Source organism: Gekko japonicus, unplaced genomic scaffold, assembly GCF_001447785.1.
Source record: "Gekko japonicus isolate JY-2015 unplaced genomic scaffold, Gekko_japonicus_V1.1 scaffold4345, whole genome shotgun sequence".
NCBI classification, from domain to species: domain Eukaryota; kingdom Metazoa; phylum Chordata; class Lepidosauria; order Squamata; family Gekkonidae; genus Gekko; species Gekko japonicus.
Window position 1 is genome coordinate 16,041 of NW_015168172.1, and position 13,309 is coordinate 29,349.

General features: G+C 51.1%; 1 protein-coding gene across 1 annotated transcript in view; it reads left to right on the forward strand.

The window, feature by feature from the left end:
• The window catches only part of LOC107113626 (DENN domain-containing protein 1B-like), a 59,432-nt gene that overhangs the window by 12,961 nt on the left and 33,162 nt on the right, over nt 1-13,309 (forward strand). Inside the window, exons 4-11 of the mRNA XM_015414970.1 lie at nt 92-141; nt 1,815-1,934; nt 4,381-4,450; nt 4,540-4,620; nt 8,670-8,765; nt 9,636-9,689; nt 12,765-12,875; nt 13,118-13,218. Coding sequence (XP_015270456.1) covers nt 92-141; nt 1,815-1,934; nt 4,381-4,450; nt 4,540-4,620; nt 8,670-8,765; nt 9,636-9,689; nt 12,765-12,875; nt 13,118-13,218 — 683 coding nt within the window. The remainder of the gene's footprint in view (nt 1-91; nt 142-1,814; nt 1,935-4,380; nt 4,451-4,539; nt 4,621-8,669; nt 8,766-9,635; nt 9,690-12,764; nt 12,876-13,117; nt 13,219-13,309) is intronic.

The window sequence follows — 13,309 nt, forward strand, 5'->3', positions numbered from 1 at the left end:
CAGTTGCTTTTCGAGGTGCCCGGGTCAGATGTGCTCTGCTCAGGCTGATGTCTGGGTTGTCCTAACCAAGGGCCCTTTTCTCTCCCTGCAGGAAACCATTCAGATGCTGCCCAGGTTTTGCTTCCCTTTCGATATCGAGAGGTATGCAGTGGGGTGTCGAACTCATTTGTTCTGAGGGCTGGATCTGACATAAAGGAGTCCTTGTTGGGCCGGGCCACGTCGGTCATAATACGTAATGCCCGGTAGCGGAGATATTAAACTTTATAAAGAAGAAGAAGAAGAAGAAGAGATTGGATTTATACCCCGCCCTTCACTTGGAGTCTCAGAGCGGCTTACAAACTCCTTTCCCTTCCCCCTCCCCACCACAGACACCCTGTGAGGTAAAAGAAGAAGAAGAAGAGATTGGATTTATACCCCACCCTTCACTACGCAAAGGTGTCTCAGAGCGGCTTACAGACTCCTTTCCCTTCCTCTCCCCACAACAGACAACACCCTGTGAGGTAAAAGAAGAAGAAGGATTGGATTCATACCCCATGGCCCTTCCCTACCCAAAGGAGTCTCAGAGTGGCTTACAAACTCCTTTCCCTTTCCCTTCCCCTCCCCACAACAGACACCCTGTGAGGTGGGTGGGGCTGAGAGAACTCTGACACAAACGGCTCTTTCAGGAAGAGCTGTGCCAGAGCTTGTGACTGTCCCAAGGTCACATCAGCAGGTGCAAGTGGAGGAGTGGGGAATCAAACCCGGTTCTCCCAAATTAGAGTCCGCGCACTTAACCACTTCAACAAACTAGCTCTCACAAACACAAAGGTTTTTTTTTTTTTACTTAAAATAAAAACATGCTTAAAACATTCGCTCTGTCAGCTGCAAGCCTGCTTTTGATTTATTGACATTCGCCACAGAGATCTCATGCTCAGTTCTGAGTCTAGGACCGAGGGGAAAACATGAAATGGCTGAGCGATTGAGAGAGTCTGGCGAAGCAAGCTGTGATGCAGCGGGAGCAGCAGAACTGGAAGCAGGAGACGGCCAGTTCCACTGCGGGCCTGATGGAAGCCCTCCGGGGGCCTAGTCCAGCCCCCGGGCTGCATGTTTGACACCCCTGGACTAACACTCACATGCGCTGGAGATGGGACACAGCCAGATATTTTGGAGCCATGAGAAAACTAGGTTTTTGTTCCTGGTGGAGGTGGATTAAGACAAACCAAAAACAAAAAAGCCATTTGGGGGAGAATTGAAATATCTGTACAACTTACTTTCCCATCTAAACTAAGGTCATTTTCGTGCTTTAACAACATAAGATGCATAATTTATAACTGAGTGTATCAAATTGTCGTAATGGTTCTAAAAAGGCACGTCTTTCATTCCAAAAGGGGGAAAAAATCCACAAGAGTTTCCCCCCCAGCGTTCTGTTAGAGTCACTGGTATGGAATGACCAGGAATCTCTATTGGTCGCAGGGTGCACTAAGCTTACACGCAGCAGCAGCGTCTCAGTACTGTGTGTGCTAGCAAAGCTACAAAGTTACTCAGAACCACTGGTAAGTTTCAAGTAACAAGAATTCTTTATTTAGGGAACTCCATTCTAGATAGTATAGGGGAGAGATAGGGTTAGAATGTAATCTAACTAGCTAGGATGGATACAGATGCATGTGCTGCAGAAATGCTCCCCCAACAGGCACAAAGTTGTGCTGCAGCCGGCTGCTGCAGCACAGGTGCCGCATAATATTGCTCTGCCCAGAAATCTTGGTCCTTTTAGCTGATCTGTCATACTCCCCTTCCCCACCAATGTCTCTGAAATATCTCCTCTCTCTCCTGCCCAGGGTTAAGGAGAGCCCCGCAGTCCAGCATTTCACCTTTGCGCTCACTGACCTGGAAGGGAAACAACGCTTCGGCTTCTGTCGGCTGGCCAAGGGCTTCCGCACCTGCCTGTGCATCCTCAGGTAGAAGGATGGGCGAGTGGGCGTCAACATGGCAAATGGGGTTCAATGTGGCCAAGTGCAAGGTGATGCACATTGGAGCCAAAAATCCTAAATATAAATACACATTGATGGGGTCTGAACTGGCAGAGACTGATCAAGAGAGAGATCTTGGAGTTGTAGTGGATAACTCACTGAAAATGTCGAGACAGTGTGTGACTGCAATAAAGAAGGCCAATGCTATGCTGGGGATTATTAGGAAGGGTATTGAAAACAGATCAGCCAATATAATAATGCCCCTATATAAATCAATGGTGAGACCTCATTTGGAATACTGTGTGCAGTTCTGGGCACCACACCTTAAAAAGGATATTATAGCTTTGGAAAAAGTGCAGAAAAGGGCAACTCGAATGATAAAAGGGTTGGAACACTTTCCCTATGAGGAAAGGTTAAAGCGCTTAGGGCTCTTTAGCTTGGAGAAAAGACGACTGAGGGGTGACATGATCGAGGTTTATAAGATTATGCATGGGAAAGAGCAGGTAAAGAAAGAGGTACTTTTCTCCCTTTCTCACAATACAAGAACTCGTGGGCACTGCATGAAACTGCAGAGCGGTCGGGTTAGAACGGATAAAAGGAAGTACTTCTTCACCCAAAGAGTGATTAACACATGGAATTCACTGCCACAGGAAGTGGTGGGTGCTACAAGCATGGACGGCTTCAAAAGGGAATTAGATAAGCATATGGAGCAGAGGTCCATCAGTGGCTATTAGCCACAAGGTATAGCTAGGGGCTCTGGGGCAAGTGATGCTCTGTCTTCTTGGTGCTTGGGGGGGGGGTCAACAGTGGGAGGGCTTCTAATGTCCTGGCCCCACTGCTGGACCTCCTGATGGCACTGGTATTTCTGGCCACTGTGTGACACAGAGTGTTGGACTGGATGGGCCTTTTTGCAAGAGTGCTGATGTTTTAAGCATGTTTTTGTTTTAAGTTAAAAAAACCAAAACCTTTGTGTTTGTGTCCTTTATGAAGTTTATATCTCCACTACGTGGCATGATATTTTATGACACACCCGGCCCGGCCCGACAAGGTCTCTCATTTATGTCAGATCCGGCCCTCAACACAAACGAGTTCGACACCCCTGACCTAGGGAATTATATCTGTGCTCCGGCCCCTCCCCTCCCCAAACTCCCCCCTCCCCCAGGTTCCACCGCAAGTCTCCAGGAACTCCCCAGAGTGCCAGCTACGCTGCCTTGGGGGTTGGGAAGATCTGTGGACTACTGATTGCCGCTGCATTCTTTCTGCGCTGCTTAGCTGCTTAGCAGTCCAGAGGCAGAGAAAGATCTTCCCCAGTTCTACTTTGGAGATTCTTTTCACACCAGGTGTGTGTGCTTACTTTGTTAATTTAATTCTTTTTAACTTGATTTACATCCCACCTTCCACCATAATGGAGACCCAATGTGGCTTCACTTCCTTTTCCTCTCCTCCATTTTATCCTCACAAGAACCCTGTGAGGTGGGTTAGGCTGAAAGAGGAGGAGGGAGGAGGATGGATTTATACCCCAGGGCCCTTCACTGCCTGAAGGAGTCTCAGAGCGGCTTCCAATCTCCTTTCCCTCCTCCTCCTCACAACAGGCACCCTGGGAGGGAGGTGGGGCTGAGAGAGCTCCTTTGAGGAGTGCCCTTGAGAGAAGAAGAAGAGGAGGAGATTGGATTTATACCCCGCCCTTCACTACCCAAAGGTGTCTCAGAGCAGCTGACAAACTCCTTTCCCTTCCCCTCCCCACAACAGACACCCTGTGAGGAAGGTGGGGCTGAGAAAGCTCTTGACAGAAACTGCTCTTTTTCAAGAACAGTTCTGACAGAGCTATGGCTTGCCCAAGGTCATCCAGCCAGGTGCAAGTGGAGGAGTGGGGAATCAAACCCAGTTCTCCCAGATTAGAGTCCGCGCACTTAACCACTACACCAAACTGGCTCTCAGAGAACAGCTCTGAGAGAACTTGTGACTGACCCAAGGCCACACCCGCAGCTGCATGTGGAGGAGCGGAGAATCAAACCCGGTTCTCCCAGATTAGAGTTTGCACTCCTGACCACTACACCAAACTGGGCCAGAGTGACTGGTCCAAGGTCACCCAGTGGGAGAAGGTCACTTTTATGGAACAAGTGGGGATTTGAACCCAGGTCTCACAAATCCTAGTCCCGAGCAATGCTCCCTCTAAGCTGTGGAGTCTTGTGAGCAAAGATTCTACTTTGTGAGCTGCCGGCATTACAGTTGTGAGCGAGCCATTTGGCTGCTGCCTAAATTAGTTTGCTCTGGAGCCCCATCCTTCCTGAGCGAAGACAAAAATGTGTGAGCCGGAGGCTAAAAAATTGTGAGCTGGCTCACACTCACTCAGCTTAGAGGGAACATTGGCTCCCGAGTCTTTAACCACTGCCCCTCTTTGGCTCTCCTTAACAGTCCGTTCTGCTCCTTACAGTTACCTCCCTTGGTTTGAAGTTTTCTACAAGATTCTGAACAACATCGCTGACCACTTAGCCAAAGAGCAGGTGAGACCAGGGGTCCCTCAGCTTCCCCGTCCCTCGCACCCCCACCTCCTCCTTCCCCCACAAACTCTCGCCTTTCTCTCCTCCCTCAGTTCACCGAACTGGACGAATTCCTCTCCACGCTGCATCTTCACCCTGTGCCGAAATTCAACAGCCCGGTCAGCCTTGAATTTGTAAGTATTCTCTTCTCGGACCTGTGAGAGCCCAGACAGGCCCGCAGCTTTGGCTATGGCTTTCCCCCGTTTTTGCTGACAGAGGGTGACTTACGTACAGGTTGATTCCAAGTATGAGCTTTCGGGTGCATGCACGCTTTTCCAAACACATGGGAAGGAAGGTAAGGGTCAAACCTATAGACGGGCTGACCAGCAAATTAACATGTAAACCTGATTAAGATGTTTTACGAACATAAGAGAGAAGCCAGTGTTGGATCAGGCCAATGGCCCATCTGGTCCAACACTCTGTGTCACACAGTGGCCAAAAATACCAGGTGCCCTCAGGAGGTCCAGTGGTGGGGCCAGGACACTAGGAGCCCTCCCACTGTTGCCCCCTCCCCCCAAGCACCAAGAAGACAGAGCATCCCTTGCCCCAGACCGAGAGTTCCTATCTATACCTTGTGGCTAATAGCCACTGATAGACCTCTGCTCCATATAAGAACATAAGAGAAGCCAATGTTGGATCAGGCCAGTGGCCCGTCCAGTCCAACACTCTGTGTCACACAGTGGCCAAAGATCCCAGGTGCCCTCAGGAGGTCCAGCAGTGGTCCAGCAGTGGGGCCAGGACACTAGAAGCCCTCCCACTGTTGCCACCACCCCCCTCCAAGCACCAAGAATACAGAGCATCCCTTGCCCCAGACATAAGAACATAAGAGAAGCCAATGTTGGATCAGGCCAGTGGCCCATCCAGTCCAACACTCTGTCACACAGTGACCAAAAACACAAGGGGCCACCAGAAGGTCCACCAGCAGGGCCAGGACACTAGAAGTCCTCCCACTGTTGCCCCCCCCAAGCACCAAGAATACAGAGCATCCCTTGCCCCAGCCTGAGAGTTCCTATCTATACCTTGTGGCTCATAGCCACTGATGGACCTCTGCTCCAGATGTTTATCCAGTTCCCTCTTATAAGAACATAAGAGAGAAGCCAATATTGGATCAGCCCAATGGCCCATCCAGTCCAACACTCTGTCACACCCGGAGCCATCAGGAGGTCCGGCAGTGGGGCCAGGACACCAGAAGCCCTCCCACTGTTGCCCCCACCCCCAGGCACCAAGACGACACAGCATCCCTTGCCCCAGACTGAGAGCTCCTATCTATACCTTGTGGCTAATAGCCACTGGTGGACCTCTGCTCCAGATGTTGATCCAATTCCCTCTTATAAGAACACAAGAGAAGCCAGTGTTGGATCAGGCCAAAGGCCCCTCCAGCCCAACACTCTGTGTCACACAGGGGCCAGAAATACCAGGTGCCCTCAGGAGGTCCAGCAGTGGGGCCAGGACACTAGAAGCCCTCCCACTGTTGCCCCCCCCCAGGCACCAAGAATACAGAGCATCCCTTGCCCCAGCCTGAGAGTTCCTATCTATACCTTGTGGCTCATAGCCACTGATGGACCTCTGCTCCAGATGTTTATCCAATTCCCTCTTGAAGCCGTCCATGCTTATAGCAGCAGCCACCTCCTGTGGCAGTTTAAGATATGCTAAGAGAAAACTAAATAACAAGCTAAGGTTATAAGGTCAACAGTTATAAAGCAATAAATATATCAAGTTAAGCCACGGAGTCCACCTTCCAAAGCAGCCATTTTATCCAGGGGAGCTGATCTATGTCAGCTGGAGATCTGTTCCAATCACAGGAGGCTGTCTCAATATAAAGACACTCCGGTGAATGGATGACGAACAAAAGCAGGAAGATTCTGTTGTACAAAACAATTCAAACAGTTTAAAATCTTTGTTAAAGTTCAGCAAACCCAGGGCTTTTTTGGTAGAAAAAGCCCAGCAGGAACTCATTAGCATAACAGGCCACACCCAACAGCAGGAACTCCTTAGCATACTGGGCCACACCCCTGACAGCACAGCTCATTGGCATATTAGGCCACACCCCCATGTCACCAGCTGTGTAGTCATCCAGCCACACCCACCTTTTGCTTCTTATTCTACCTTGTTTGTTGTCCAAACCCAGAGCCTTTTTTCGTAGCAGGAACTCCTTTGCATGTTAGGCCACACACCCCTAATGGAGCCAATCCTAATGGGTTTCTGCTGTTGGGTGTGGCCTGTTATGCTAATGAGTTCCTGCTGGGTGTGGCCAACTCGGGAGCCAGCCGGAACTCCGTTCCTGTGCGTTCCTGCCCCAAAATAGCCCTGAGCAAACTCTTATATATTCTTAAAGAGCTGGGATCGAAAAGTACTTGATACAAAGGGGGAAACTCTAAGTGAAGTCCACAAATCCTTTGTATAAAAAACTTCAGGAGAACAAAGGTTCTGCGTCTTGCAGGGGCAGCAGCTGTACATGGCTGGCTTCACTGCCGCGTCCGCGTTCTGTAACACCGCAGCATCACAGCAACACTGCTTTTTCTCTCATTTTGCTCCCACAAGTTCACCAAACGGCAGCAGGAGCCCCGAGGCCGGGACAGAAGGTCTCCGTTTTGTCCAGGGGAACTTATCTCTGTAGTCTGGAGCAGGGTTCCCTCTAAGCTGAGGTAGTGTGAGCTAGCTCACAGTTTTTTAGCCTCCAGCTCACAGATTTTTGTCTTAGCTCAGGAAGGAGGGCTCCAGAGCAAACTAATTTATGCAGCAGCCAAATCAGTTGCTCACAACTTTAATGCCAGTAGCTCACAAAGTAGAATTTTTGCTCACAAGACTCCACAGCTTAGAGGGAACATTGGTCTGTGATTCTAGGAACGCTCCAGGACCCGCCTGTACTTTGGCCATTTATCCCCAGAGCTTGACTACTGTCAGTTACAGGTCTTTCCTTGACAGCGACAAAGATGGAGAATGGTCGCCGGGGGGGGGCTCTTCTGCTGACAGTCCGTGGTTGACAAATTAGCTGGCCCCTTTTGAAAACCAGACCCCTGCCTCCCAACCGGCTGCCTGATGCGAATAAGGGGAGATGTGTGACGAGAATACACCCCGTGAACCACAAACATGGCTGCTCCAGTCGTATCGGAGAGCCAGCGTAGTGCAGGAGAACCAGGTTCAAATCCCCACTCTGCAGGCTCGTAGCCATGGTGGGGCTCTTGGGGCGCTGCCCCCTTGCTTAAAGGCGCAGCCCCACAAGGATTTCTCATGTAAATGCTTTCCCCCCATAATTTAAAAACATTTTTTAAAAGGTGTGTGCTTTTTTAAGCAGAGTGGGGAGCTGTCGTTGACTAATTCCCGCACTGAGCAAGGGGGTTGGAGTAGGTGACCTCTAGGATCCCTCCTAACTCTGTGTCAAGAAACCGGTCTCCTTTAAGAGAGTTTTTCTGCCTCAGTGTTAGCTTTCTTGACAGTAGAAGTCATCAGCCCTACCTGTTGGCTTGTTGCTAGAATTGTTGCTTAGGTTGGCAGAAGGGATTAACTTGCAGCAGCTGAGAACTGTCGCCTAAAGTGGCCGACGGCTTGCAATTTAGAGATCTATCCTGGTCACAGCTCTCTATTGGCTAAATGCCTTTTCTTTCTGCACTGAGAACTTCAGCCCCACCAGGGGGGAAAAACCTGCCCCACAAGCCACAAAATCCTGTCTACGGGCCTGCCACTCTGGAACAGAAGCTCGCTGGGTGACCTTGGTCAGTCACACACACTGACCCTAACCTACCTCACAGGAGTGTTGTGAGGATAAAACGGTGGAGAGGAGAATGATGTAAATTGCTTTGGGTCCCCATTGGGAAGGAAGGTTGCGTATAAATGAAATAAATATATAAACTTCTAGGTTGACCTCACCTGGGGGGCATCGGATGTCAGGAGGCAGGGGATGTTTCTAAGCGATATTTTTGCTATGTTTCGTACTCTCAAAACACTTTACAATGCGTTTGGACTAATTTGAGTGCTCGGGGCTTTTCATGGAAATCTTAGAACGGAAACCGCACCGCCTCCCGACACAGCCGTGTGTTTTGTCCCCTTCCTGTTCCTTCCAGAGGGGTTTTCTGTTCTGCATGTGTTTTGCTCCCCCTAGTGGTCAATGGGATATTACACTGGTTACATCTGGCATATTTCACCTTTCCGGGGTCCTTTTTTTAACCACTTCTTGTCCTGCAAGGACCCAAAGGTGACCAAATTGAAAATTACCACCGGGAAGGATCTGAACGCACAACACCAAGACTGGAGCCAGGATCTGGACCCTGGGTCAGCACCGGTGAGTGAGGAATCCGACGTACGCCGGACGACTCAGTGGTTCTTAGCTCTGTGTCCTCTCCTCCACTCACCTGTGTGATGTCCGGCTGCTCTGACTTCTGCCCCCCTAGACTTCGGCTCCACGTGCAACGGAAAGACCTGGTAGAGTTCTGAGGCAGTAGACTGTACTGCACCGCTTAAGACAGCAGGCAAGAGGGAAAGGCCACTTTTGAATGCTTCTCCATGCAAAAATCTCTCTGTATGTTTTCTATATGGGCTTTCCTGCATTCACATTTTCTTCCTGTGAAAGTTCCCACTTCTTCCAGAGGGGTTTTCTGTTCTGCACTAACCCTAGTGGTCAATTGGATATTACACCGGGTTTTATGTCCGCCATAAAAACCAGCAGTTTAAATCTGCAAGGAGATCCACTGGACATGAACCAGTGTAATATCGAGTCGGCCACTAGAGGGAGAAAAACCATGCGGAACAGGGAAAAGTCCCCAAAGAAACAGGAACTTACGAGAATGCAGATGTCAGGGCGAAAGGTTCATTTCGCTTCCTGCTAGGTTAGCTTTCTCTTTGCAAAGAGTTTCTTTTTAACGTTCGGAGGAGAGCGCGAACAAAATGTGGTTTCCCTCACTTGCCTCCCTAGTGGAGCGGTGCAGTCCATGCCTCGTAGCTCAGCCACCTTCTTCGGCTGCATAGACTAAAAAGACTAAATCTTTGCCTTTCACGTCTTCTCGGGGAGCAACCTCCCCTCCTGACTAACCCCGCCACTCAGTGAATGGCCATTGATGCCGCTGGCTCAGGCTGCCACCAGGACTAATTCCTGCCTACCTTTTGCCCCTTGAGACGAGTCGGGTTTGCAACCTCTTCTCGTCTTCCTTTTCAGGCTTCCTACTTCATCGGCCCCGATCACAGCAAACTGCCCACCATCCCAGAGAGTGTAAGTCGTGTCGCTGGCATTGTGGACTTTTGCAGTGGGGTGGGGTATGTGTGTGTGATATACTTTTGCAGTGGGGTGGGGTATGTGTGTGTGATATACTCCGCATAGGCAGCTTTCCTGGCGATCACACCCCCTGGGTTGCAGAAGTGGGGATGTGGCTGTGGCTGTTATGCTGTGAAAGGTGCTCGGCATATGCTCGAAATCAGGGGTCATTTCGTAGAAAAAGAGGTGCAGGAGCTCATTAGCATACATCATCATCATCATCATCATCATTATTATTATTATTATTATTATTATTGATAATGATAATAATGATAATAATATTTCAATTTATTAATCACTTAATCCTGCAGAACTTGCTGGCTCTGAGCGATTTACAGTTACTCATTCAACGCGGGACTAACAATGATTTATGGGGGTAAGGGAGGACAACATATATCTTTTTAATCACACACTTCACAGTCGGTGAGGGTTTGATCAGCTGCAGGGTCAGACGTATTCTGTTGGCATCACCTTGGCTTGGCTAGATGACATCAGCTTCTCCAGGTCTTGCAGCGCCGCACTGCCACCGCATGGCCGGAATGGCCCATTACAGGCTTCAGAGTCGAAGAGATTTTTTTTTTTAAGGCTTATAATCTCGCGAGCTGGGCTTTGACGTGCAGATCTGTCCTCGCAGAGGAAGGAGAGCTTGTACCTGAATAAAACTTGGTCTTAAAGGTGCCACTGGACTGTTTGGGGCCGGGGGGGCCGGAGGGGGGCTCTGCAACTTACCTGGCTGCTTCTTGTTCTGACTGAGGGCTGCTGGGAGCAGGGGGTGGGGGTTGTTGCATGTGCCCGCCCCCTGGGCTCTTTACTGCAGGAGCTCCGCTCCTGTGCGCTCCTGCAGGAAATGACCCCTGCTCGAAATGCATTTGATATTTCACATGCTTGAGGCTTGACCTGGATGGCTCAGACTTGCTCGATCTCGTCAGATCTCAGAAGTTAAGCAGGGTCGGCCCTGGTTAGTGCCTGGGTGGGAGACCACCAAGGAAGTCCAGGGTTGCTACGCAGAGGCAGGCAATGGGCAAACCCCCTCTGTTTTTTCTCTTGCCTTGACCTGGACGGCCCAGGCTAGCCCAGGCTAGAGAGAGTTCCCAGGGCCTCACTCTCCTTCTCTGTCCACCCCCTGGCACTCGTGCCCTCCTTCCAGTTTGGGGTAGTGATTAGGAGCGCAAACTCTAATCTGGGAGGACCGGGTTGGATTCCCCACTCCTCCTCCACATGCAGCTGCTGGTGTGACCTTGGGTCAGTCACAAGTTCTCTCAGAGCTGTTCTCTCAAGGGCAGTCCTCGAGAGAGCTCTCTCAGCCCCGCCTACCTCACAGGGTGTCTGTTGTGGGGAGGGGAAGGGGAAGGAGTTTGTCAGCCGCTCTGAGACTCCTTCGGGTAGTGAAGGGGGAGGTATAGATCCAATCTCTTTTTCTTCTCTTCATTTGGGGGAATTCCTAGAGCCCATCACATTGCAGGGTTCCAATGCAGTTTGGTGTAGTGATTAGGAGCGCAGACTCTAATCTGGGAGGACCGGGTTGGATTCCCCACTCCTCCTCCACATGCAGCTGCTGGTGTGACCTTGGGTCAGTCACAAGTTCTCTCAGAGCTGTTCTCTCAAGGGCAGTCCTCGAGAGAGCTCTCTCAGCCCCGCCTACCTCACAGGGTGTCTGTTGTGGGGGGGGGAAGGGAAAGGAGATTGTCAGCCGCTCTGAGACTCCTTCGGGTAGTGAAGGGTGGGGTATAAATCCAATCTCTTCTTCTTCTTTTACCTCACAGGGTGTCTGTTGTGGGGAGGGGAAGGGGAAGGAGTTTGTCAGCCGCTCTGAGACTCCTTCGGGTAGTGAAGGGGGAGGTATAGATCCAATCTCTTTTTCTTCTCTTCATTTGGGGGAATTCCTAGAGCCCATCACATTGCAGGGTTCCAATGCAGTTTGGTGTAGTGATTAGGAGCGCAAACTCTAATCTGGGAGGACCGGGTTGGATTCCCCATTCCTCCTCCACATGCAGCTGCTGGTGTGACCTTGGGTCAGTCACAAGTTCTGTCAGCGCTCTCAAGGGCAGTCCTCGAGAGAGCTCTCTCAGCTTCCCCTACCTCACAGGGTGTCTGTTGTGGGGAGGGGTCCTCAACTGGGCAGATCGGATATAATAGTAAACAGAAAAATACAGAAAATGGGGGTGGGTGCAGTGTGCAACTCGGTTCTCAAAACAAAGTTTGAGTCCAGTGGCGCCTTCCAGACCACCAGAGTTTTATTCTAGGTGTAAGCTTTCGTACGCACGCATGGGAATGAGTTTGGTGCAGTGGTTAGGAGTCAAATAAAGGGCCGATATTAAAAACTACGTTAAAACTTATAATATACAAAAATACATGTATTTATCAGAAAGACAGTTAAAGACATATAAGGGCCTTGTAGTTCTTGATTCCAGTTTTTGGGTCAGGTCTGTTTCCCTCTCCCTGTGCCTTACTGCAGTGGTTAGGAGCGCAGACTCTAATCTGGGGGGGACCGGGTTCGATTCCCCACCCACCGCATGCAGCCAGCTGGGTGACCTTGGGTCAGTCACAAGTTTTCTCAGCGCCGCTCTCTCAGGGGCAGTCCTCGAAAGAGCTCTCTCGGGCCCACCAACCTCCCGGGGTGTCAGTTGTGGGGAGGGGAAGAGACAGGAGACCGTAAGCCACTCCCGAGTGAAGGGCAGGGTATACATCCAATCTCCTCCTCTTCTCCTCCTCCTCCTCCTCCTCTTCTTCCTTCCCACCCACCTGCATGCCTCCCCCTGCTCATGCGCCCTTCCCTTGCCTGCTCCCAGTGCCCATGTTCCCAGCACCAGCTCTTTTCCCAGTGGCGCCAGGGAGCACGGGTGGTAGAATAGGAAGGGGGTGCTGCCAGCAAAGGGGCCCTGCCGGAAACCGTGGGCCCCAGCAGGTGCCCCCCCAGTGGTATGCTGACGCCAGCCCCGTAGCCAGAGATGGCGCGGGAGCCCCAGAAGGGAGAACCGGGGAGCACGCGGCACCGTCTTTTCCCCTCTGAGGCTAACTGCTCTCCCCTCCTAGAGGAACCTAACCGAGTTCGTCGTGGCTGTGGACGTGAACAACATGCTGTGGCTGTACGCCAGCCTGCTGCACGAGAGGCGGATCCTGCTGACCACCAGCAAGCTCAGCACGGTAAGGGGGAGTGGCGGCAGGGAGGGGCCGTGGAGCTCGCCCACCTCTCACGCGGCTGAGCGAACACGAGGGCAGCTTTGGACAGGGGACACCACGACCCTTAATGGTTTGGGACCATCAAACCTGTGGGACCACCTCTCCTATTACAACACACACACGCGCGCTCACTTTGCCAGGCACTGTGCCCAGTGTCTTCCAAAGGTTATCTTAATGAAGGTCCTGCCCCCTTTTTCTCTTTGCAGCTCACAGCCTGCGTGCAAGCCTCTGCCGCCATGTTGTATCCCATGCACTGGCAACACATCTACATCCCTGCCTTGCCTGCACACCTCCTGGACTTCTGCTGGTGAGAACCTTCCCTTCCTTCCTTCCTTCCTTCCTTCCTTCCTTCCTTCCTTCCTTCCTCTCCTCTCCTCTCCTCTCCTCTCCTCTCCTCT